General features: G+C 46.8%; 1 protein-coding gene across 1 annotated transcript in view; it reads right to left on the bottom strand.

Annotated features, from left to right (window-relative positions):
* Window positions 1–22,677, bottom strand: part of Sh3rf3 (SH3 domain containing ring finger 3) — a 310,035-nt gene that overhangs the window by 5,779 nt on the left and 281,579 nt on the right. The window contains exon 9 of the mRNA XM_034523766.2: window positions 2,962–3,296. Within this exon, the coding sequence (XP_034379657.1) occupies window positions 2,962–3,296 (335 nt within the window). The remainder of the gene's footprint in view (window positions 1–2,961; window positions 3,297–22,677) is intronic.

The following is a 22,677-nucleotide window of genomic DNA, read 5'->3' as shown; positions in this document are numbered from 1 at the left end:
TGACACCTTTACCCTCTGTCCCTAGAGCAGGTGACAGTTGTTTGTACAACAGAGTTGAAAAGCTAACACTCCCCTGGTCACTTGTTTTGTTGTTCGTTGGTTTTTCTGAGCTGGAATATGTAGTCAGGACTCCAGACTTTTGGTCACCCAGACAGCCAGCTGATAGGATGATGGTGGCCTCCTTCAGGAGCCATCTGTGGCTGTGGGCAGTAGGCTGGGGACAGCTCAAAGAAGAGGAAAGGCAAAGTAATATTTTATCCTCACACCCATAATCTAGCTGGTGGGCCAGGACCATGCTCAGCATGGCCACAGTAGGAGGGGCAGCAGTCCTGGCCTCTCTATTGTACTCCTGGGGGAAAATAAGCGGTGTGCACAAAGGCTAGCTGATTAAAACTTCAGTCAGTGCCTTTGGAGTGTCGTAGGCCCGGAGCCTGATTATAGCTTCTCTTGGGCTATCTTTAGCCCAACTAAAAAGCGTCTCCTCGCTCACCTCTGTGTAAGACCTGTCCCGATGAACAGATAAAAATCTTTAGAATGCATTAACAGAACCCCATTCCTCATCAAGCAAAGGGCTAACCATGCTGGAAGGGGGCATCTGAGGCCTGCAGCTGAGATTTCTCTGCCTGGCTGCAAATGGCCCCTCTGATGTTTCCGCCAATGTATTTTTAAAGACGCCTTGATTTATGATTTTCTTTTTTTTTTTTTCTTCTGTTATAAAAACTTCATGACGCTGCTTCCACATTGGTCCATAGTATTTTGGGAGACCTAAATCTGTGTTCCTGGGCCGTGGTCACACAACTTTAGCTCCATAATCAACCATCTCTTATTCCCTTTAAGGTGAGGGCCGTGTGTGTGTGTGTGTGTGTGTGTGTGTGTGTGTGTGTGTGTGTGTGAGAATGCCAGGGAGTGTGGTTTAAAGACTAAGGAGTCCTAGCATAGGTCTGGGCCGTCAGAAGCTTTTACATCCTCGGAAGGATTTCCTTCAGAAAGAGTCCTGCACTGTGAAAGTTAGGAGGGCTATTTAAAGTTAGGAGGACCTATTTAAGTCCAAGACTCAGAGGGTCTCTGCACATGCAAGAAGAACTGGTCCAAACTCAGAAGCTGAGGCCTGGGGGCCTGGAATCTCTGTTGTCCTAGCCTTGGGAGCTGGATCACACATCTTCAGTTCCTATCCAGATACCACAGGGTAGCCCTCAGCTGCTCTCCCTCTACTGTTGTCCAGATGGAGACATAGAACCCCCTTTGGGACTGTGAATACTACACATTGGATTGAATGCCAATTTGCCACAAAGTAGAATCACCCGAGTAGAGAGCCTCATCTGAAGAACTGTCCTGATTGCTGTGGTTGACGTGGGAAGGCCCGCCTACCCCAACTGTGGGTGGTGCTTTCAGGCAGCAGCCCCTGATAAGAAGTATATCTGAGGGCTGGAGAGATGGCTCAGTGGTTAAGAACATTGGCTGTTCCCCTAGAGGTCCTGAGTTCATTTCCCAGTAACCACATGGTGGTTCACAACCAGAAGATACACATTCTGGTGTATCTGAAGACAGTGACAGTGCACTTATATAAATAAATAAATCTTTTTTTTAAAGTGTATTTGAGAAGGACAAACAACTCATCCTTGGCTTGCTTGGCTCCCCCCGTGCTGAGCTGATTTGTCCTGTTGCTGCTGATTTCTCTGCTGATGCAGAATGCACGTGTGTGTGTGCGTGTGTGTGCGTGCGCGCGTGCGCGTGTGCATGTGTGAGTGAGCTTAGACTCTCTGGTCATAAAGCTCTCATGGTTGAACCTCTCATCCAGCTGCTAGCCAGCTGTGGAATCATGAACAAGATTCTTAGGCTTTTTTTTTTTTTTTTTTTTTTTTTTTTTACAGAACATCAGTCACTTTGTTAGGAAATGGGGACGCTGTACTGAGAAGGTGTAAGGGAGTTCAATGGATAACACACTCAGCACACCAGGAAACGCAGGCTTGTGTAAGCTGCATGCAGAGCTGAGTCCCTGACATCAGTGATATTCTCTATCTGGCCGTCAACAGGAAGCCTGTGTGCTTCCTGATCTAAACAAACCCTGTCTACCACTGCTCAGCACCTGGAGGTGCGCTCTCTGCAGTCAGCTGCTATGTTCTCAGGCTCAGTTAACAAGTGACTGAGCTGTGAGGACTAACAGAAGTGCCATTGTGGTTCTCAGGATATAGTTTATGTTTTTATTATTTAAGCAGTGTTCTAACTAGTAGAGATTGGGCAAAGTGGCCCCTATTACATCCCCTTAAGGCCTTCCAGACTTTAGTTGTAAACTCAAACACAACAATCCACTCACAAAGATAGATGTCCTACTATTAGAAAACTTGGACAATCTATTACCCCTTAGCCTGTGACCCCATCAGGTCTCATCTCTGTGGCCCAATTTCCAGATCTGTAAAACTCAAGATTGAATTACATTAAATTGCTAGTTTGTATAAAAGCGAGTGAGTATTGGCAATTCTGAATGGTTTGACCTAACAGGCTACACACACACACACACACACACACACACACACACACACACACACATTGAAGACAGCATAGAGTGACAATTCATAATACCAAAATGTCAGTGTTCTGAGGTTCAAAGAAGAACTATTTTTCTGGGTGAGTGGATGGGGCACAGGTCCACAGGGGGCTCTGGAAGGGTTCACTTGAGGGCCTCAAAGGTTGAGCACCCAGTGCTGAGCCAGGAGTGCTCTGTGCTCTGCCTCAGTGGGTCTGACACTTTCTCAGGAATCACAAGCCCAAAGTCAGGAAGCAGGCAGCCAGAGTCTAAGAAACCTGCCCAGGGCCTGGGTATAGAAGAACATCTGATGAACTTGATCCCTGGGAAAGCCCACCCATGTTTCCCAGTCCCCAAGAAGTTTCCAGAACTCAGGTGTTATCCTGAGATAACAGAGGACACAAAGAGGACAGAGATACAAGCCCGCGCCTCCTTACCTCTCTCTGGGCAGTGGCTTAGGTTCAGGGCGAATGGAAGCCATGGACAAAGTTGCTTGCCGAGAAGGGGACAAAGAGAAATTCAGATCCAAGGAGCCTGCTTTCCTGTGCAGTGGCTCCAACCCAATGGCACCCTGCATCTCACTCTCTATGGGGCAGGAACCCGCCCTGCCATGGACGGTCAATGGAGACACTTCGGGGCCCATGGCACCCTGCAGAGAGGTATCCATGGCCAACTGGGGGTCGTGGGTTGGAGATACAGATGGCGGGGAGCGTGACTTCTTCTTGGTCGAGGCCCCAGCCAGCAGCTTCAGCAGCCCGCTCTTCTTCTCCTTCTGCAGAAAGACACACAGTTGAACTGACATTAGTGTCTACAGGAGGACCAGCTTTTATAAGCCCTCAAAGATAGTCCTGTAAATCTAGTCAGAGGAAGATGGCAAAGGCAAGCCTGCGAGGAGTGTCTCATGAGGCGAGCTCCCATGGAAGGTTTGCAGGCTAGGAGTCCTACAGAACAGGACTCCTCATGGCGGAACACACAGGAAATTCATGGGCTGGGTCAGAGGAACTCAGTCAGGGTGAATGCCTTGTTCTGTGGGGAGCTGTTCCTTCTGGGGCATCTCATGAATCTGGGCCACACTGGCCTGACTCTTCTGAGAGGAAGAAAATTGTAGTGCTCGTATCCCAGCTGAGAGGGTAGTTACTCTACACAGGGCCCCCAGACAAGCAGCCCCTCATCCAAGGACAAGTTGCAGCATGTGTCTCTGAGACAATGTTTAGAAGCCCTGGGTGTTTAAACTTTTCTCTGTTTAAACAAACAGCAGTGGAATATATATACATATATATGCATTTATGTGTGTGCATATATGTGTATATGCTAAATATTTCTGGGAGACCGTGGACCAGGCAGCAGCACTTGTCCCTAGTAATGTCCATAGTTTTACTTAAATATGTTTGTTTAATGTGTGTATATGTTTAATATATAAGTATATATGTAAACATGCATTTTTCATAGTGCATGTATATATACATATATAGCATGCGTGTACATACACATAATGTATATAGTATGTATATATGTAGTATGTATATAATTATATATATAATTTGTATATATGTAGTATATATAATGTATATATAGCATGTGTATATATAGTGTGTGTATGATGTTTGTATATAGCATGAATAATGTATGTATACTTGCTTCATATAGTATGTGCATATATAAAAATATGTATATATAGCAGGTATATAATGTGTATGTATCATTGGTGATTTTAAGTCTCAAGATGTGCAGTATCTCAGATCCATCTGGCCAGAAACAGAGGCATGGTTGTTTGAAGACTTCTGGCTCTGCTGATGTGCAGTGTTGGGGGGTGCTTTGTTGTCAGGGTGGCTACCTAGATAGTGAGCAATCCCCCCTCCAGCAGCTAGAGGGCCACGGACCCACACCCAGGGGGTCCTTAAGTGTCCCTCGGAGCTCTGCACAGCCTCATGGCAGGTGATGGGGAGAAACTCCTGAGTTTTAGGTATCCCTCGGTGCTCTGCACAGCCTCATGGCAGGTGATGGGGAGAAGCTCCGGAGTCTTAGGTATCCCTTGGTGCTCTGCACAGCCTCATGGCAAGTGATGGGGAGAAGCTCCTGAGTCTTAGGTATTCCTCAGTGCTCTGCACAGCCTCAAGGCAGGTGATGGGGAGAAGCTCCTGAGTATGGTAAGAACACTGGAAAGCTGTGTCTACAGAGACTGACTGGACAGAACTTCAGGACTGTGGAGAGACTACAATGTTGCAAGTCCAAAGGCTAATAATGACCTCGTCATTGGACGAGTGTAAGCATCCACAACAGCCATCCCTTGCCCACCTATGTGTCAAAACTAACATCCTGTGACTAAAGGATACAAACTCTTAGGAATCTATGAACTTAGCTGACTGCTGTTATCCACAAACCCCAAGGACTAAGGATGCCTCTGAATAGCATCGTAGGCCTATAGAAAAGCTTAGTCCAGACGCTGTAACCACCTCGCTCCCACATATTCACTAATATGTTTTAAATTTACCTTGATTTATGACTTTCCCTCTCTGTAAGATTACACAAAAAAGCTTCCACATTGGAATGTGGACTTTAAGATAACCTGAATCTATATTCCCAGGCATGGTCAATCAAAATGGCACCAGAATAAATTGTCTCATGTTCCCTTTAAGTTGAGGGCTATTTTTGTTTTGTTTGTTTTGTTTTTAAAGAGGACAGAGACATCATACAAAGGCAACCTCCAGCCAGTTGATATTCTATGTTATACCCTCCCTACATGGCCCAGGGCTCCAGCCCAGGCTGGCTTTTCTTCTGTTCTTTTTACCCATCGGGCCAGGGTAGGGCCTGGGGCACTTAATGCTTGACCATCCTGTACTCACAGAGCCTTAGCTTCCTCCTAGAGCTTTGCCTAAATTTCTTTTGCATTGTGACTGGCCCAGGGAGCTGTATGGGAAATGAAAAATGAAGTCTTTAGTCATTGGTTCTGTGCAGGCTTAGCTGGAGCGTTTTGCCATGTTGTCTGGGGGCGAAGAGTTGCCAAGTTTGGATATACACAGGCCATGCTATTGGAGCAGCCAGAGACAGCGGTGTTCTTGGGAACAGGCATAAAGGGGAAAGGGAACGTAGCAATTCAGATGGCCAGCCCAGGTCAGGAATGGAAGGACCGTGGAGTCTGAGGACAGAGCAGGCTCTCCAAAAGGACAACAGAGTTTCCTAATGGGGTGATCTTGCCCAGAGAGGGCGGGGCAAAATCTGAGGTATTCCAGACATGCTGCTATGTGCCCTCTATCTAGCACGTCAGCGCGCAACCTCCAACATTCCTGGAGCACAGAGACAACAGGCCCGGGATTCAGGGAAGGAAGCAGAGACCATCCAGGTGTCTAACCTAGTCTATTGCTTACTCTGAAGGTGTGGCCTTCTTTTACTCCCACTGAGGCAGGAGAAATCTAGCATTCAGCAAAAACCTGCCGCTCCTGACCAACCTTTGTCTCTTCCCCCATTGGATTACCATTCATCCAGCCCCTTTTCAGCTCTCCTCTAGAGCACAAGCTTTGGAAGGGTGGGGGCTGGCTCATTTTGTTTAGCACAGCATCATGGGGCTCAATACAGTGCCTGGGATATAGTGTGTACTCAATGCTTGTACACATAATGAACTGAGCTCAGCATTAGAGTTCTTAGAATGCCCGAATAGAGAACCCACTTGGTGGTGTTCACAAGGCACTCTGGGCTGTGAGACCCTTGGTGTCATGTGCAGTGAACTTGAGGACAACAAGTCTCTGCTACCTCAAACTTCCATACCACTAAGATTGTTGGTGATAAGGTCCAGCTCTAATGGTATATATTGGAAAAGGGCAGGGTGGCCAAATGTGCGGGTAGCTTTCCTGTCTCGATTCTTTAGGATTCAATGTGACTCATGATTTAATACAACTTGGACAAACACTGATATCTTGCATGCAGAGATTTCTCCAAAACGTTTGCCTTCTGGAGTGGAATTCTGCCAGTTTCTGCAGCCTCTAGTAATTCTTTCGCTGTGGAATCCTCAGAAGAGCAGCCTGTGCAGTTGGTGGGATATGGTGGCAGATGTTCCAAACACTTCCCTGGAGCTATCACACAGGGCACAGATAAGAACTAGCCAAGAGTCGTTTTGCTGCATGTGGCAGGGACAGATTCATGACTCAGTATTGGAAGCACCCTACAGGGGAGAACAGATTTCACAGGAATCTCCAGGCTAAAAGGGTGGCCCGTAGGTGTTCTCCTGGACAGTGATTAACCAAGAGAATGAATGAGCCTGGAAAGATGAGAATTCCATGTCTCCATTACAGTCATTCTTGCTTCTTGGGGTCCACCTGATCCCTTCTGGAATTAGATTGCTTCTCTCAGTGTGACCAAGATCCAGTTAGAGAGGACAAAACAGTCTGGCTGGGATACAGGGCTGGAGGGTAATAGACTGGGCCAGGCTGGGGTCTCCATCTGGAGGTATGGTTAGAAGATGCCACCCTCAAGATGAGCATATGAAAAAGCATTTCCTCTAGAGCAGCAGTTCTGAACCTGCGGGTCATGACCCCGAGGGTGTCAAATGACCCTTTCACAGGGGTTGCCTAAGACCACTGGAAAACTGTAATTTACATTACAGTTCATAACAGTAGCAAATTACAGCTATGAAGTAACAACAAAAACAATTTTATGGTTGGGGGTCACCACAGCATGAGGGGCTGTATCAAAGGGTCAGAGCCCTAGGAAGGTTGAGAAGCACTGAGCTAGAGTCTTGGGAGGGAGACAGATGATAGCTCCCGAGAGAACGCTGTGCATACAGGCTCACACTTGCACATACACACAACTCTAGTTGCCATCTGGGCTGGAGAGGTGGCTCAGGCCTGAGTTCTGGAATGGCTCATAGTCTGAGATGCCGTCTGGAAACTTCCTCCCCCTGTTCTAAACTCATTTTTGCCTCTTCTACATTCTGTCTGCTGAGTCAGCCAAACTGATGAGGTATTGCATAGGCTTAGGAGGGGGGTCGGTACAGAGTCAGTCAGGGACTCTTCCCTGCCACATAGGTGGAGAGCAAGGTCTAGGCAGCCCAGGAGCTCCTCAATCTGCTGAGTCGATCGCCATGGGCACAAGCTCATGATCATAGAGTCTCTGATAATGGTGGTGACAGTATGCTGCTGATGCCTCATCAGCCTTGAGGAGAAACAACTGAACACATCACTTCATCCTGCCAGGAGCATCCAGCAGTCTCAGGTGAAATATACTCAGATCATGGTTTGACCTGGGTGACCCTTGAGAACCTGCAGATTATCAAGGAAGCGTGGAAACAACCCCCATGTCACCGCCAAGGCGGCTGTTGTTAGATCCCAGGGTGGAAGTAGGCTGGGCCAGTGTCTCAAATTTGGTTATGTCTTCTGAGCATGTGCTGCTTTTTCACTTAAAGGGAAAGCGTGGCAAGGGGGAGGAGTTCGCAACCTGCTACTGTGAACACAATGGTAACAGTATGAACCAGAGAGAATGGTCATTGCTAGCCCAGAGAGCAGGAGTTGGTCCTCTGTGAGGGGCACTGATAGAGGAAGGACAGAGAGCTGGGCTGGTATGGAGAGAATGGGAGGGTGGCCTAGTGGGTAATGTGGTCCAGGCTCAGAATGTGTGGAAAGAGCAGATTTAAAAACCAGATGCTGGCGAGATGGCTCAGTGGTTAAGAGCACTGGCTGTTCTTCCAGAGGACCCAGGTTCAATTCCCTGCACCCATGTGGTAGCTCACAACTGTCTGTAACTCCAGTTCAAGGGAATCCGACATCCAACATCCTCTCCTACACTTACAAGCAGGAAAAAAACCAGATACTTTCAGTTGGGTAGTTCCTGGCAAGGAGCTTGGTGTCACTTCTGTGAGAAGGAAGGCACAGAAAGCGTTGGTACACCTGACACCTCAAAGGCTGACCGAGAGTGACAGAGGTGGTCACAGGATGGATTATGGCTCAGAGCAGTGGCTTGCAACCACTTAAATGCCATGACCCTTTAATTCAGTTCCTCATGTTGTGCTGAACCCCAACCACACGTTGCTACTTCATAACTGTAATGTTGTTACTATTATGAATTGTAATATAAATATTTTGGGGGATAGAGGATTGTCAAAGGGGTCACAACCCACCAGTTGAGAACCACTGGCTTGGAAGGAAACTGATATAGAGACATCCGGTTGGGAAGCTCAGAACTAGAAGCTTCACTGCTAGGTGGCTGACACAAAACCTTGCTGTCTGCCCGTGTAGCTGAGAGGAGTCTCTGACTGACTTTACGACAACTTTATCCTAAGTCTGCTGACTAACTCAACAGTTTGACTAACTCAGCAGACCGAATATGAACGAAGCAAATCATGCTTAGACAGGAGCCAAGGGGTCTTTTTAGACATTTTAAACTGTAGGCCCTTAGGAAGGACAGGTGGCAGAGGCTGGCAGGGTTGTCTTGGGTAGAGAAGGGAGAATAGCTTATTCCCGATTAGCTGTGGGAACAGCCGTCAGAAGACCCAGGCAGATGCTGATGCACTCCAGGAACAAAGCTGGAGCCCTAAGAGACCTTTGAGACAAGACACAAGGGCATCTGGAGGATGACAGCACACACCTTTAACCCAACACTAAGGAGGCAGAGCCAGAGGGATCTCTAAGTTCAAAACCAGCCTGTTCTACAAGAGTGAGTTCTAGGACAGCCAAGGCTACACAGAAAAACCCTGTTTTGAGGGAATAAAAGATACAAGGGTAAATGGAGACATGGCATCCTTATCTTTTTCTGAGTATGTCTCCAAGGCACACAGCTCCACTTGGAAGCTTTGTGATGATTATTGTATGTCTGGAAACCCCCCTGTTGGAGACAGGTTGGGGAAAGGGTAATTAAAAGCTATGCCCCGCTACGATGTTAACAGAGAAGGAGCCCAGTTTCTGGCTCTGCATGAAAGCACAGTTGCTAGAAGAGCAGACAAGGTTTATAATGGTATAAATACGGACTGCACTTTCTGAGAGGGCAGGGAAACAGAGTATCTATAATGGATAAAGAGACAGAAGGTAACAAGCTAATTAAAAGAAACAGAAAGGTTGGAGTGTGAGCTACTGGGTATTTTAAACATTAAAACACATTCAGAAATATTCCCCAGGCAAAAGCCAGAAGATGGAAAAAAATATGGGTTCATATAAACGGCAGGGGAATGGCGGGTGAGAAAGAGAGAGCAGGTGCAATGTAACTGGTACAATGTAGCTTTTCTAGGATGGAAACCGGCTTGCACTGTTTTCCTTTCTTTGCTCAGTGAGGTCTCGGCTCACTGGCCTGTTGTCTGCTGTGGTGCTGGGCACCTCAGTAAGTGGGAAGGACAGATGACAGGCAGGAACTGGTTCTTCAAAGAAGAACTAGAGAGACGGCTCAGCAGTTAAGTGTGCTGGCTGCTCTTGCAGAGGACACTGGTGTGCTTCCAATCACTCACATGGAGGCTCACGGCTACCTGCAACAATAATTCCAGTAAATATATGACCATTTTTCCTCCTCTTCACTGTATGCTGGTGTACATAGAGTACTTATGTACATACAGGCAAGACACACCATAAAATAAAACCTAAACACACACACAGACACACACAGACACACACAGCACACACACAGACACACACTGGGATTGTGATTTGAGCAGTTAGCTGGACTTAGAACCAGAACGAAGAGTAAATTGAATGCTGCCTTCTCTTTAACCTGGGTCTAGGAGGGGGTCTGTAAGGTCAGCCAAGTCTAAGAAGGCATGAAGGGACCTCACAAAGCGCTCCCCCTGAGGGGCCTCAGGATGATGACGATACAGCTCGGCCTGTGAGAAGCACAGGATGCTATGGTAGCTTGGGGATGGGATGGGACTGGGTGTCCATTCCATTATGGTTGGCTGTATCAAACCCTTATCCTTGTCAAGGCCTGGATAGCTGCTGTCTGTCTGTCTAGCCAGCCATTTTATGCTGTTATAACTGTTACAAGGAAATTTTTTCATGCCAGAGTTGACTGCATATGTCTTTATGTTCTATGCTTTGGTGCTCTTGGAAACCAATTACAATAGTGGTGCGGTAGAATTGCTTTGCAGAGTTAGCCCCAATAAGCTTGGACCTGAACCAACCATCAGGCAGCACTTCCTGCACCTGTGACTGTGCTTTATGGTTTTTGCTTTCATAAGCTGCCCCTGGGATGGACCCAACATAGGAGAAACATCTGTACCAATCTAAGAAGCCATTTGGAATAAGACTTCCATCTCAAGTAGGGGCTGACTAAAGTTTTAAGTTCCCAAGACCTCCCTGGGAATTGACATCCTACTTGACAGAAAGAATCATGTAGGTGGGTAACTGACATCCTGGTTGGCAAGTTAAGATAAGAATGTTGGGCAGGGCAAGTCTCCTGCCACAGTTGAGTATTGCAGACAATGGGAGCAGGGTAAGTGTACATCAACGACACGTTCTAAGGAAGTCCCCTATCCCCAAATTCTAATTTGTGGAATAACTTAGCACAGATGTTTGTAGATTTCAGGTCTAAAATCCCTATAGGATTCTGGCTTTGTGGAAGCAGGCAGCTCCTGGGTCTGGTCTGAGGCCCTGATCGAGAAATCCTAGGGTAAATACTTAATAAAGTATTCTGTCTTACTGAGATTGGTGTTTGTCTGGCTTGTAGTGTGACTCCTGGACCCCAACAATCATAGATTCCCTTGTATATAAAATGAATTCATGAGTATCTAAACAGAAAAATGACATTGGAAGTATTTGAGCACTTCCTATGAGCCAGGTCCTATTAAGTCTTGGCCACATATTAGCTCCCTGAACTTTATTTTGTCATCTTCTTTTGGTGTGTGTGTGTGTGTGTGTGTGTGTGTGTGTGTGTGTGTGTGTGTTATGCCCACATGCATGTGGATGCATGGACCACTGTGTACTCATGTGGAAGTCTAAGGTTGACATCAGATGTCTCCTCTGTGGGGCTTCACCCTAGGCACTGAGACGAGGCCTCTCACTGACCCTGGAACTCACCGATGGCTACACTGCCTTGTCTGGGTGACCACCCAGATCTTCTCCTCTCCACCTCTTAGCACTGGGGTTACAGGGTCATGATGCCATGCCTGCTTTTTTTTTTTTCTTCTTTTTTTGATGTAGGTGCAGAGGACCCTGAGACCTTGGGTTCTCATGGTTGCTCAGCCTGTAGCTCACTTAAGAAGTCCAAGAGGAGGAAGGAAGGAGGGTTTCATACAGGAAAGAGTAGGGAGAGTGAGTTAAAATCTTAACTGCAGCTCTAGTGACTCACCATGAGACCTGCATAAGTCAGCTGTATATAAAGAAAAGAGACTTATCAAGCTCAGTTTTAGAGGCTGGGGAGCAGGCGGGCCCATCTGTTCTACCCCTGGAGAGGCCCTCACAGTTGATCATCATGGTGGGCAGACATGTGAGGGGAGACAGCACACGGTAAGACTGGAATCCAGAAAGACTTGTTACTCTTTTTTATTAACTTGTGGGAGTTAGTCAAGGTCCCTCAAAAACCACACTAGTCCCTTTTGAGGACAACTCTCTCAATGACTTAACCTCCAGCTCAAAGGACCCTCCCTCTTGGGATCATTAACAGTGAGGACCATGCTTTCAAGTCATGGGTCTTTAATAGTCACAGGTATTCAGTAAGTGACAGGTATCCTACTGGGTCCAGATTGCAGTGGACAGGCTATATGCTGGACAGAATGACTCCTGATTTATGACTCCTGATTCTTGATAGGTTTTCAATGCCTGTCAAACAGCAGCTTAAATGGTCAGTCACAAACCTGAGGGTACCACACACATCTCACGGCCTGAGACTCCTCAGATAGAGCAGGTCCCTCCACAGTGTTGAGAGGAACCTTCATGACACACAGCAGCCAGTGGGAAGCCAGCTCCCGCCTGCTCTCCTGCTCTCAGGACTGGAGCTTGCCCGATGTGCGCTAGAGCATTTTATTAGGCATTGGGTGCCTCTGTCAGCATGGATTTCTGTTATGACAAGCCCGATTGTAGGAAATACAGTGCACTTAGCTTATTTAATGTATGCAGAGTTGATATCTTTTTGTTGTCTTAAGTAACTTTGACCGGAATACCCAATAGAGACAAATCAGGAGATTTCAGGAGAAATTAGGAGAAAGATTTTGGTTCCCTAGTTTAAAATGTACATCATTATTTGGGCAGAACATAATGGCAGCAGGGGCCATGGGTGGAGCCTGACCTTTATTTCTTGGTGGACAGACGAATACAGATAGTCTTAGCATGCCCCAGTGACCCACTTCCTCTGACTGTGTCTTACCGCCTCTCTGCTTCTCTCAGTGATGTGACTACATTAGGAATCTATTGTGGGGTTAACCCTTTCATTATGTCAGAGACTTAACAATTTAACTATCTGAAAATAAGATTATAGGATATGCAGAGGAATCAGTCACTATTCACCCCATCATTTCATAGTCCAATCAAGTTTGCAGTACAAATTATTCCAGCTAGAAATTGAATCAAGGACCTCATGCATGTTAGGCAAGTGTCCTACCCCTGAGCTGCATACCCTTAGCTATAGTCTGTCTAGTGTAGTCACCATAAATGTGATGTAAATAATTAAATGGCCCCTAAAAATGTTAGTGCTGCTTTATGTCATGCTGTATCAGACATTCAGCTGGGATTTACTAATTTAACAAAACCAAGCAAGGGGCTGGAGAGATAGAACAGCAGTTAAGAGCACTGGCTGTTCTTCCAGGGGTTTCAAGTTCAATTCCCAGCAGCCCACAGTGCAGCTCACAACCATCTGCATCTCCACCTCTTGGAGGTCCAGTGCCCTCTTCTGGCCTTCCTGGGTACCAGGCTCACAGGGGGTGCACAGACATTCATGCAGGCACATACAATGATACACAGACAGTGATAACATTTAAAGAAGCATATCTATTTTATTAGTGTGCAAATTTGTTTTTCTTTTAGTATGGTAATATTAATATGGTAATAATATATGTATGCCAAAGGATCATTTTAGAGTAAACTTATCATTTATTATCATTGAAAAGGGAGTGAAATAAATAGGTCACAAAAGCTGGCCACTATCTATGATCCTTTGGAAACTAGAGACAAGAATGTTCTCTAAGTCTTTGAAGCAGCCCAGTGGGAATCAGTGACAGAGGATCAGAAGCCCCAAGCCTGAAGAAACACCACAGCTCCAGCCTATGGGTGGGGATGCTGCAAGAAACAACTACGAGAAATAGACCTTGCCAGGCCAAACTTGGGATACTGGTGGAAGCTCTGAGCATGCCTTCCTGCTATCAGCACACACAGTGCGTACAGTGATGAGGTACCTGGAACTCGAGTACATGAGAGACAAGAGATGCAGCCCTCAGTTAGGCCCTTGGCCCTGTGACTGGGTGTCCCCAGGGCACTGACATAGGAATCACACCCCCCCACACACACACACACACACCAGGATGCTGCTGCTGCTGCTTCCTGTTTTCTGGCTGTGTTATGGCTGCTTGTCATGATCTTTCTGATCCTCCCCTTGGATTCCTTGCCAAACCAGGTTGGGCATGTTTCCTGGGCCCTCGGCCCTCTGCCCTGATACTGACATCCCTTCTCATGAATCCTGGACCCAGGCTCAGTTCCTCACCTCATGCCTTCCCTTCTATGGAAGGATTTACCCCTATCCCAGTGTCTTACAGGAACTGTAGATTTTACATCTCTATGATCTAGATCAGTGGTTCTCAACCTGTGGGTGACGACCCCTTTGGGGGGGTCAAATGACCCTTTCACAGGGTTTCAGATCAGATATGCTGCATATCAGACAGTTACATCTCAATTCATACAGCAAAATTACAGTTATGAAGCAGCAACTAAAATAATTTCATGGTTAGGGGATCACCACAACATGAGGGACTGTACCCAAGGGTCACATCGGCGAGAAGGTTGAGGACCACTGTTATAGCTAGTTCTTAATATAGAAGCCACACAAATAAAACCATTGACATATGTTCCAATATGTCTTCTACTCACTCCCAGCTAGAAAGACCATAGGTGAGGACATCCTTGGTCCCAGGTGACTGGCCAGAGAGCCCAGGGACACAGAAAGAGGCTAGGGTGGAAGGCAGACAGGCTCATAGCCCAGAAAGATCTCTATGTCCTTATACAGGCACAAACTTTCCTGTCCCCGCTCTGGTCATTAAAAGAGAACAAACCTGCAGGCTGTGGGTCTCAGCTTGGACTCTGCAGTGACACTGATGGATGTCTCCCACCCTCATCATGACCATTCAGCTGCTCTGGGTAGGGTAGACGTGGCCAGTGGAGTTTAACATACAAAATATTGCCTCCTCCTTTTTGGACACAGGGTTTCTCTGTGTAGCCCTGGCTGTCCTGGAACTCACTATATAGACCAGGCTGGCTTTGAATTCACAGAAATCCACCTGCCTCTGTGTCCTGAGAGCTGGAGATTTAAAGGCATGCTCCACCACTTGGCAATATTTAACCCTTTACTTTAAGCTAGGTTCTGAAAGTCAAAGACACCATCTTTCTAGTGAACTCTGAAGGGTACCTGGGCTCACTCTGAGTGACCACCAGGCTTTGAGGAAGCTGGAAGTTCTAGAATCATAGCCCTGACACTGGATGTGTAACATGTATGTCATGCCTGTTAGGACTTGACCCAGAAGGGAAAAGTACTCCCCAATTCTCTACAAAGAGACAGTGTCCACAGTTAACGGTCATGTCACCTTCTGCCCTACCAAAAAGGAAGAGTGGCCCATAGAGGCCAGTGACATCTTGTTACTTCTTCTCGGGCCCATAGGATCCATCTTGGTTGGATTTTGCTTCTTACTACCTCCTGGGGTCTCAGTTCCACCAACTGTAAAAGGATATTAATAACTTACTTGCCCTGGGAGGGTATTGTGTGGCCCAAGTGGACTCAACCACGTGCAGTATGGCACACCTGGGACAGGCTGCACTTCACCTGTGTGTATATTGTTACTTTACAGAGGCTTGGCACCAACCAGCGTGCACATAAGGCTCCCTCCTCTGCAGGAAACGTAGCGTGGGTGGTACTTAATCATTGCTTCCACACTTGGCTTTTACTATGCTAGACAGGGAACGATCACGTCTACTGAGCCAGAGGGAAAGAGTCCGGAGACAGTCTTTCCCTCGGAGCCACGGCGAAGGCCGCAGCACTCCTTCCGGAGCCTAAAGCAGAAGCAAGCAGAAGCAGGATCTGTTTCCATTGCGACCATGGGGTTGCCAGGTACTTGAATGTGAAGGTCCTTGGGACCTCAGGCCAGGTTCTTATCAGTGTTTGTGTTGGTCTCAGGGCTTTGGGCAAGCACAGCAAGTGCAGAGTTGGGAGTGGGGTCTCAAGGTGGTTCAAAGCCCCTATATATTGAGAAACTGGCTAGCTTATTATTAGAAACTGACAAGTAAGGAAGTACAGTGTGGGGCTCTGCTGAGTGGACAGCAGTGACTGGAGACAACCCTTCATTTTATTATATATATATATATATATATATATATATATATATAGCCAACCAGTCAACTCTCAGAGACCAAGAGACTGGAGTGCCCAGCCCTAAGTGGGACATACATATGATACCCTTCCCATGAGACTCAGAGGTCTTTAAGGAATAAGGTGTGGAATGATTGTAAGAAGCTGGAGATGGTTGATAGCATCAGGGAGATAGCAATTACCGAACACAGCAAGGCTGTCATACCTTTGAAATCACAGCAGTAGTGACAGTATGCAAGAGACCTGCAAAAGCTGCTTCCAGGAAAAAAAAAAAATCACCGGAGGGGAGGTGATGTGGGGGTAGATGGGCACAAAATCCTTCCAGTAACTGCAGGGACAGAACAATGTCCTTAATGATGTGACTGCTAATAGGGTGAGCACAAGTGAGGCTAGGCCTGTCCCCAAGACTAGCTGGACAGCATGAACTCAGGCAAGAAAAAGTAAAGAAAGAATCTTGACATCTGCTGGGAAGGGATGGGGGGCTGAGTGAATACACTGTATGAAATTAATAAAAACATTGTGTTAAAAAAAATACATTGAACCAGAGAGAACTGTAGCAATCAGAACAATCAGTGAAGGAGCCTGAGATATTACGGAGCTAAGAGGGCACCTGAGAAAATGTGGCAAATCTTGTTTTCTACATATGGTCCAGTACTCAGCCCATTCATGACCTTACAAAGGGGCCTTGTGTGCCCCACCTAGTGTGCCTCTGGGCACACAGCCATGTGACTGCCACGTGACAGCCACGTGACAGCACCACAACATCCACACACTTGCTCAAGAAGCTTAGATGCCATGACACAGGCTGGTGTTCTGACATGGTCCAGCCAGCAGGAGGAAGAAGTTACCAGACACTGGAGTGCATGCCTATGGAGACCTGGCAAATGATGGAGCTGACTTCAATACGTCCCATGAGATTTCCCAGGGCCAGGGTGGACCTGTGTGGTGAGCTCTGACCCCCAGCCTTGTCTCTTTCACACACACTGCATTTCTGACAAGCCAATGGACATAGAACAGCAACACACAAATAGTATATCCCAACAGATTTTCTTGGAAATATTGCTAGCTATGGAAATATTGGAAACGTGTATAATTGAAGGCATATAGTCATCCAAGTAAGAAATGAGGGCCTGCGAGGAAGATGCCAAGATCCACATTCAGTGCACTTTTACTGGAAACAAGTTCAGTTCTAGATACCTAATATAATCAAACCAAATGGCAGGGTCGCACAGACCAACAAGACAGAATTCACCACTGGTGGTGTGGTTAAAAGACTGATCTTCAGTTTAAGGTATGGGAATGGAGGCAGAAGGATTTTGGTGGGGAATTACTCTTTGAGACAAAGCCTCACTATGTAGCTCTGACTGTCCTGTGGACCAGGCTGATCTTGAACTTGCAGAGAACTGCCTGCCTCTACTTCCCAAGTCCTGGGATTAAAGGTGTACACCATGAAGCCTGGTGCTGCAGGATTTTATTGCTAGGACTCACTTTTCAGATAGCCCTTGGTTCCAATTCCAAGTCATGTTCGAGAGTGAGAGCGAGAGCGAGAGCGAGAGCGAGAGCGAGAGCGAGAGCGAGAAAGAGAGAAAAGGGGAGAGAGATGAGGCCGTAAGGGGTAAAGAGAATGGGGCAGACAGAAAGGAGAGGGTGAGAAATGAGAAATACCTCAAGGGAAGTGAGCACATGCCTCATCAAGGTGATCAGACCTCAGACAACATGACTTCTGTTACAGCTGCCTTCCGCCAGGCGGCTCAGCTCCCACTGAAGTGCGGCTCTCTTGTGGTCCTATCCTCCTCGTGGTGGGTGACACATTCAGTTTCCCCTAAGTGCCCAGTCTTTCAGAGCTTTTTGGTTACCTGCTGGAGGCTCATGGAGAAATCAAGAACCCTTCAGCATTTATTAGACCCTTACCTCTGAGCCTCTGACGCAAGCCCAGCTTTGCCTGAAGGCCCTGGTATTTCAATGTTAGACTTCACTTATGAATTTTCTGAAGGGTCGGATGTTATTTCCACATAAGCACTACCTAGTTTCACAATTTGGGTTATCCAGTAATTCACACTTGAGTTACCCAATACCTCACCACAGGGGTCACCTAGAACCCCTTTACAATAAGCCACAATTACTAAGAAGTCGTCCACATATGTTAACCCATCGGTTCTCACCTCAGCCTGAAAGGCACTGTGCCTGCACCCCTATTGAACCCAGAGAATCTCTTTGTGTTGTCAGTGGCTCAGCTTCTGGTGGGTAAAGCAGACTTCCCAATTCAGATGATTTGAGTTGAAGGAAAAACGAAACAAAACAGAAGCTTGCAGGGCTTTTACTAGTCTTCATCATATTAATACTCTATTTCCAAAACTTTTATTTTGGTAATAACTCTAACCATGAGTTCTGCTCTGCTAGGAATTTTCTTTCCTCTTTGCTGGAGACGGAGGCCAGCGCCTTTTTGCGTACTTAGCCAGCTACATTCTCAACAGCTCCTAACACAGCTCCTCCTGCGCTGTGCAGGAACTGCGCATGCTCCGGGGACACGTGACACAGCAGAGCTCCAGGATACACGCATGAGCATAAAGTTTCATTTAAACAAGATGAATACATTTCCAAAGCTCAATTTTACCACCACAGGTTTCTCTGGTAGGTCTATAGCTCTTAAACAAAAAGACTGGACTGGGCAGAATAAAGTGCTGCCTACGACAATCACTGCCAGCATCACCCAGGGTAAGCCAGGCCCGGTCCCACACGCCACTGCTCAGCCCGTGCGAACTTCCCTCGAGGAGACATTTGGCTATGTCTGGAGATACTTTGAATTTTCACAGTGGAGGAAAACTCCAACAATATCATTCTGCAGGTAAAGCACCCACACATATAAAATAAAAATAAGTAAACCTAAAAAAATTCTCTTTGAATTTATTCTTTGAAAATTTCATACATGTGTACAGTGTATCTTGAGCATATCTCTCACATCTTCTTCAACTTTCCCAAGGGCTCTTCCCCCATCATGCCTCCCTCCCAATTTAACATCCTCTTATCAGTTAATTAGTTGTAACCCATTGATTGCAATTAATGCTACCCACATGCACGCGCTGGCAGGTAGTCAGGTGTGCCAAGCTCACATATTTTTGTAAACAGATGGAAATCAATTCCAAGCAGAAAGGCAGCAGCAGGCAGACTTAGTACGTGTTTCGGGAAAGAGCTGACTCAGTGCGTGGGCTTAGCATTCCTGAGAGCACTGACAAGCCTGAAGCTTTGTTTCCATTGGCGCTCACTCCGTTCCCAGGCACGCCAGGCATACTTTCTGGCTCTGAAAGATGAAGTGGATTCTCTCCTTATCTTTTTGTGTTTCTCAAGGGAGCCTGATTCCAGGAAACAGGAGGCAAACTCAAAGCAGGGCCACCAAAGTGCTGCTGAGAAGGGCTCAGGAGCCACGACCCTGCTGTCACTCACTGAGCGAGTGACTCTGGAGCTTAGCCAGGCACCCTAACTACTGCCCTTTTCTGACATTTCATCTCTGAATGACCCTTAACTGGCAACTTAATATCTCTTTAAGGGTCACATGTGGTTGTTATTATTTCATTAAAATGATTAGGGAAGGATAGAAACGAAAAGAAGCCAATGAATCAGGATCTGGATGCTCACGGGGCCTACACGCTTCCGAGGCTGGCCTGCTCTGTGGTGAGTCACCAACAGAGGCCAGAGGGAAAACATGACACCCTTCCCGGACCAAGTGACACAGATGGGCTGTCAGCACAGCACCTACCTTTGAGCAGACCAGACTCTAACTGCTGTTGTAGAACTCTCTCAACAAAGCAACACGGGAGGAAGTTTAAGAAGTACTTTATGCCGAGAGGATATCTAAGGCTACCAGAGGAGTTACCTAAGGATAGCTCATTAGCTTCTCAAGTCCTCCCCCAGTGACTGTGCTAGACATCACTGGGTCTCTTTCACTGGGTTCCCAGACACCTTGTACATGCACATCTCAGCCAATTGCTTGTCCCCTTCTGGGATCCATGGTCAGTGATAGTCCCGTCTAGACTATCTTATACAGTTCTGGGCTAGAGCATGGAGCTAGGCTTGACCTTAGAAGGTGTAACATGATGGACAGATAATGAATGGATAAGCAAAGGCCAGCCACACTTATGGAGGGTCAAACCGGATGTGGTGGTGCACACCTGTAATCCTAGCACTGGAGAGGCAGAGGAAGGTGGATGTATATGCATTTGAGTCCAGCCTGGTCTACATAGTGAGTTCCAGGACAGCCAGCGCTACATAGTGAGACTCTGTCTTGAAAAACAAAAAAGACCCCGCACACGGACAGGCAGACAGACAGACAGACAGACAGGCAGACAGACAGAGAGTGTGTATGTATGTGTGTGTCTCTTCTGGGTTACAATAAGAAAAAGGGTGCCTTCTGAGAACCACATCAGAGAACGAGCCACGATCAGTGATGATAAGTTCTTATACACAGGATACTGTCCTGCTACATATTAACTGTCAACTGAATTATCTGAGAAAAAAGTCTCTTTTGAGTAACCGTCTTTATTACATTGGTCTATGGGCATGTTAGTACAGGGTTATGGTTATTTTCAGTTGATATAAAAGGCCCAGTAGGGTTTCTTTCTTTCTTTCTTTCTTTTTTTTTTTTTTTTTTGAAAGTCAGTTGTGCTGGCTGGTGTTTTGTTGCAGCAAACACATGAAGGGGTGTGAAGGGATGTTCTGTTAAAGTGAGCACATGGAGGACTTGTGATGTTTACAGGGCGTGTAAATAGGACTCGACAGACTGAGAGGGGCTTGCCTGACTTACAGAGCTAACTTGCTGGTCTAGCAGCTTCACTAACTTTTGTTGTGTTGAGAGACACAGCTGAGAACTTTTCTTGGAGTTCTTGGTGATCTTAAATCCCCTGGCTGACTTGTACTGATTCAACGGAGGCCTGGCTACTCCTGATAGGTCCTGCCACCACTGATACCATCCCGATTCTATCGACATACACTACTTATATATCCATGAAATGTTTGCGAGTAGATGGAGCTGCTGCTGACCTATGAGCTGACCACTGATTTCCTGACAACACAGATGGAATTTGCTCCATTTCTAAACAGGTTCACTTCCCCCAAATCCTTTCTTTTCCTCCATGTCTGGTGAGTGGTTGACTGGAAGGGAGGTTAAAGCATTTAAGAACTATCATTAAAAGCAAACTTTAAAAAAAAAAATTAAAGCTACAGCCCAGCCTTCGGTGGGCAGCACCAGCCTTGGGCAGGTGGTCCTGCTAAGTTAGAGAGGTGAGCCAGAGAGTGAGCTGGCAAGCATTCCCACCCTCACTTTCCACAATGAGAGACTGTAACCAGAAGATGAATAAACACTTTCCTCCTCTGTGTTGATTTTGGTGAGAAAGCCATAGGACAGTGCCTGGAATGGGTGTCAGTCAGGCAGCCGGCAGCGCATGCTCAGACTGTGTCTTTACACCGCAGGTCTTGCAGCTGCTCCCCAGCCGCATCATTCTTGACAGAGAACAGCTCTCCTGAAGTCAACCCCTTGCCTTCTAGTGACAAGTCCTGGGTCCTTAGATGAAGAATGCTATTGGCCTGTTCACTACAGCCTTGCCACCAAGAGGGGACGGGACAAGTCTTTATAGTTGCAAATGTACATTTGGCTTGGCTGACCACAGCAATCCTATGCTTGTCACCTGCCAGCCATAACCTCTAACATACAGTCCTCTGCTCTCAACATAGCCTACATTGAACATCTTCACACTGCAGGACACTGCACGTCTGCCCATGGAACCCATCATCTATACCCCATGCACGTCCTGTACTTGTCTAGGTGCAGGCTGTGTACAAAGCACAGCGGAAGTTGTCTGGAGATGAAAACGGACACCAAGCTCCACACAGAAGGTACTGAAGGTCTGTCTTGCTTTCTCAAGTGTGTTGGGGAATTCGGTTTTCTGGCCATCATATATGTGTGAACCTTTGGTTGGTTTGTGTTAATACCATCCTGGTCAGTCATCTTTGCATTCACAACATTAGTGCCATTGACTTGTACAGAATTTGTGGACTTAGTTTCCTTCACAGGGAAGCTCAGAAAACTAGCACTGTGATGTAACGTGACAGTTTTCTGAGTTACCATGGTCCCATTCTCACTGACAGCCTGCTGGTTAGTTATTCATGGAGGGAATGCTATTGTCTTTAGCCAGCCTGAGCTTTGTGTTTTGATGAAAGAAGACCATTCCGAAGACCATTCCGCGGTACATACTGCACTGCACCCTACAGTCTGCTCACTGTCAGCCCCACTGAGAAAGCGCCAGCAGCAGATCCCCTCCCACAAAAGACATCATGAAACTGGTTCCCCAAAGCAAAGGACTAAGTAGCTGCAGAGGACCCAGCCTCAGGTTAAACACCCAGGACTCAGGGTGTACAAGCTCTGTGTTTGACACAGTTGGGTCTAGGCCCTGTCTCCTGGTCACTTCCTATCTGCCAGAAATATCCTGGGGTGGCACCGTCTCAGCAAGGAAGATACTCTGTCTCATTCTGTTTCTCTCTTTCCTTTCCCGTGTGTGTGTGTGTGTGTGTGTGTGTGTGTCTGTGTGTGTGTGTGTGTGTGTGTCTGTCTGTGTCTGTGTCTCTCTGTGTGTGTATGTCTGTGTGTGTCTGTGTGTACTGTAGAAAGCAGCAGTAGCTGCTGTCTGAATTCT

This window comes from Arvicanthis niloticus, chromosome 20 (assembly GCF_011762505.2).
Source record: "Arvicanthis niloticus isolate mArvNil1 chromosome 20, mArvNil1.pat.X, whole genome shotgun sequence".
Classification (NCBI taxonomy): Eukaryota; Metazoa; Chordata; class Mammalia; order Rodentia; family Muridae; genus Arvicanthis; species Arvicanthis niloticus.
The sequence above is the reverse complement of the archived record's forward strand: the minus strand, read 5'-3'. Positions and strand labels throughout refer to the sequence as shown.